A 4,551-nucleotide genomic window follows, 5' to 3' on the forward strand; every position below is an offset into this window, starting at 1 on the left:
ATTTCCAGCTTTCATAAATTATAATATATATTTATATTAATATATTTTTTTCTATATTTTATAATATATTTATTTTCCTTTTTATTGATATATATAAAATAAGAATAGTATATAATATATTAATTCATATAATATATATATTATATATTTTTTTTTTTTTTTTGTTTGTTTCTATATATTACTTTATTTTACAATTATTAAAGTAGACACTTTATGACTTGTAGATTGAAACATAGTTAATCATTCTTTTATTTCTTTTTAAATATATCCCCATGTTTATATTTATATGATATATAAATATTTGACCCAAATACAATTTTTTGAAATAAAAATAATATATATATATATATGTATGTGTAATATTTTTATTTATTTATTTCTTCATTTTTTTTTTTTTTTTATTTCTTTTTTGATATATTATTCTTCATATCTATCATATTTTTTTATGTACATTTTTTAAAAAGGACTTTATTATATTTTCACATAATTTTTTAAATTTTCCTAATTGAACTTATTTATTTATATATTTTTAATTACTTTCTTTTTGTATTTTTCATACTTTGTTCTTTGAATTTTTTTATTTTTATTTATATATCTTACTACACATTTTAATTTTTTTTTATCTTTTTATAAACATAAGTATGATATATATATATATATTAATATGTATTTATTTATATGTACAGAATTTTGCAACATCATTATATATATATATATATATATATATATATATATATTATATGTGTATGTATTAATAATATATTATTTTATTTATTCATTTTATTATATTTTATTTAATATTTATATAATCCTTATTTTAAATATATTTCAGTCAATTTATATACACATATGTATATTTAACATCCAGGAAAAAAGAAAATTACTTTCTTCATAATTAATATATTTAAATTTTTTTTTTTTTTTTTTATAATTTATAATTATATGCAATAATATACATTTCTTAAGTTTATATATATTTTTATTATTTTAAGAATAAATCGTATATTATTATATATATATATATATATATATATATATATAATTAGACAAGCTTTTAATTCTACAACATTTAAATAAAATAAATTTTTTTCATGTTAACACGTTTTATATTTTTTTTGTTAAATGTATTTATACAAGTCAACATTTTTTCACTTATATAAAATATATATTTATTTATATATTTTTTTTTCCTAAGAACAACCATATGTTATATATAAAAAGGTAAATATATATTATATATTATATATATATATATATTATTGTAGATATTTTTAATTTTTATTTTATTTATAAAAATTGTAATTAGCTTTTAAAAACAAAGAGAAAAAAAAAAAAAAAAAAAAAAAATTGAATCTTATCATGTAACTATTGATATAATTAAATTCATTTCATTTCATTTTTCTTTTATCTTATATTTTTTTGTTTTTTAATCTTTTCATTTTGTCTTTGTATAAAATAAAATATGATTTTATAATTAATTCATACATTCAACAACAAACATGAGACTATATACATATATATATATATATATATATATATATATTTATTTATTTATTTATAATTATTTTTTCTTTTAATATATATACATATAATATGCTATCCTTTTTCTTACTATAGAATAAAGTGTGATAAAAATAATGGATTTATTGTTTCACTTTCTTTTTTTTTTATTCCCTCTTTCTTAAAACATAGAACATAACAATTACACTCATAAATAAATATATATATTTATTTAATAATATTTTTATATTTTTATATATTTATACTTTTATATTTATATATTTTATATATATATATATATTTATTTATTCATAATACAAAATGACAAATAGCTACGATCATGATAACAACATATTTTTTGAAGAGAAAACGAAGAAAAGAAAAAGGAGCATTTCTATAAGCTCAAACTATCCAAATAAAATTCATATATCAAGAGAAAATAAAAAAAAAAAGACAAAAAAGAAAATAATAAAATTAGAGAATGAAAAAATTGAAGATTATTTTTTAATAAAAAAGTTTTTACCCATATGTGAAGAATTTTTATTAAAAAATGAAGACAATGTGTTTTTCCATTTTTTTAAAAAAAACAAAGAAATACTAATGGACAATATAAAAATGGCAAATGAAAAAATAAATAAATCAAACAGAGAAGCAAAATATAATAATCAATCATGTAAAGAATTACAAGACAGTTATAATAAAAATAAAAATAATCCACAAGATGTTGATAGTTTATATGATAATAATTATTCATATGAATCAATGGAAAATATGTTAAAGGAAAAAAAAAAAAAAAAAAAAAAAAAAAAAAAAGAAAAAAGTAGAAAATTTAATTTATATAAAAGTTATATAAAAGTTACAAAAAAGAATTTAAAAGAAATTGAATTACCTTTTGATCGAGCTGTTCTATTAAATGTAATTGATAAAAAAGACAATACAAAAAAAATAATAAAAATAATAAATAAACAAAAAGTATTGAATTCATTTGGAGAATCATGGCAATATATGATGGAATATATTATATCATTAAATGAACATAAAAATTTAATGAAAATATTTAATATATATGATGATAATAAAAATTTTTATATTGTTATGGAGAAATTATATGGAAAAGAATTATTTAATTTCTTAGTTTATAAAAAACAAGTGAAAGAAAATATCTGTAAATATATTATAAGTCAAATATTACAAGCTGTCTATTATTTACATTATCATAATATTATTCATAGAGATATTAAACCAGAAAATCTTATGTTTAGACATAAAAAAACAAAACATAAAGGTTATATGTATAATTATGAACTTGTCTTAATTGATTATGATACATGTCATTTTATAAATAATTTCGAACAAACATCTACAAATATTTTAATGAACACATTGGTTTCTTCACATGGAGTAACAAATCAAAATTGTAATACTTACAATAATAATAATAATAATAATAATAATAATAATAATAATCATAATAATCATAATAATTATTATTATTATAATGCTTGTTCACAAAATAAATCCTATCAACATAGAAATATACACACCAATAATAATAACATTCATCATAATAATAATCAATTATATTCCACCACACATGCAGCTACAGCAAATTGCTTGTTAAATCATGTGGATAATAACCCAGCTAGCGAAAAAAAAAAAACAACATCTGAAAATAACAAAGAATTGGAAAAAGAAACAAATAAAACACCATATGAAAAATATGAAGAAAAAAAAATATATCCAAAACAAAAAAATCCAATTACAAATATATATTTATATAACCAATCAAAAGACATAACAAAAAGAATATGTTCAAAAAATCATCAAACTAATGAAATAAAAAAAAATATAAATAATGATGATCAAACAAATAATCATAGAACAAGTAGTAATAAAAAATATATAAAATTAGTAGGAACATATGGATATATAGCTCCTGAAATTATTAAAGGTTTTAATTATTCAATTTTATCAGATATGTGGTCTATAGGAATTATATTCTATATTTTAATGACTGGTATTACTCCTTTACCTATGTGTTTAATGGTTAATTATAAAAACACTAAAGATATATTATTAAAGAAAGAAAAAAAAGGTATAAATTTTAATCTTTTATCATTCCATAATTACCCAATTGCAAAAGATTTATGTGAACAATTCTTGCAGTTTGATCCAAACAAAAGAATATCCAGCACAGTTTCTGCAGCTAATCATCCTTGGTTGAAGTATTTCCACATATTAAACAAAAATAAAAAAAAAAAAAAAAAAAAAAAGAAAAAAAAAAATTTCATATGCACCACTCGTTGGATATATCAACACAGTCAAGACAAACAACAAAAAAAAGAAAAGAACAAAAAGAGGAACAAACAAAAAAATAAAAACAAAAAAAATAAAAATATGGACAATAAGGCTTATAGTGTTTATTATGATCACATGGTGAAAGAGCTAGACAATGATAAAAGTATAGAAAATGTGAATAAAATGAATAATTTGAATAATATAAATAATATGAATAATATTTATAATATGAACAATTCATATAGTTTATATAACGATAATTATTTTAAATCTCGTAATACTTGGCATCATGAAATTAATAATCAACTAAATGTTATAAATAAATATATATATCCATTTACATGTATTAATAAAAATATGAAACAAAATAATACATATATCAATACTTATAAAAATAATACAAATTTATTCTTACATAATAATAACTATTATTATAATAAAAATGATGAACATATAATTAAAAATAATTATAAACATTTAAATATATTTAATAAAGACATATATGCATATCCTTCATTTACAATACAAGAACATAATAAAAATAAAAACAACAATAATTATAACAATAATAATAATAATAATAATTATAACAATAATTATAATAATAAGATGGAAGAATCTTTACATAATAATATCATCTATCAAAAGAATAAACAAAAAAATATATATAATCAATGTATGGAAAATAATTCTATTATTATAGATGAATATCAAAATAATCTACATAATAATAATAATAAGCCTTCATTTATT

The 4,551-nt window shown here is 16.1% G+C and overlaps 1 protein-coding gene across 1 annotated transcript; it reads left to right on the forward strand.

The window, feature by feature from the left end:
- Positions 1 to 1,821: 1,821 nt before the first annotated feature.
- Positions 1,822 to 4,551, forward strand: PGSY75_1104900 (putative calcium/calmodulin-dependent protein kinase; the record flags this gene model as incomplete). The annotated part of the gene is made up of 1 exon (XM_018786176.1): positions 1,822 to 4,551. A coding segment is annotated over one exon (2,730 nt), but the record flags the coding sequence as incomplete, so codon positions are not given.

This window comes from Plasmodium gaboni, chromosome 11 (genome assembly GCF_001602025.1).
Source record: "Plasmodium gaboni strain SY75 chromosome 11, whole genome shotgun sequence".
NCBI classification, from domain to species: Eukaryota; Apicomplexa; class Aconoidasida; order Haemosporida; family Plasmodiidae; genus Plasmodium; species Plasmodium gaboni.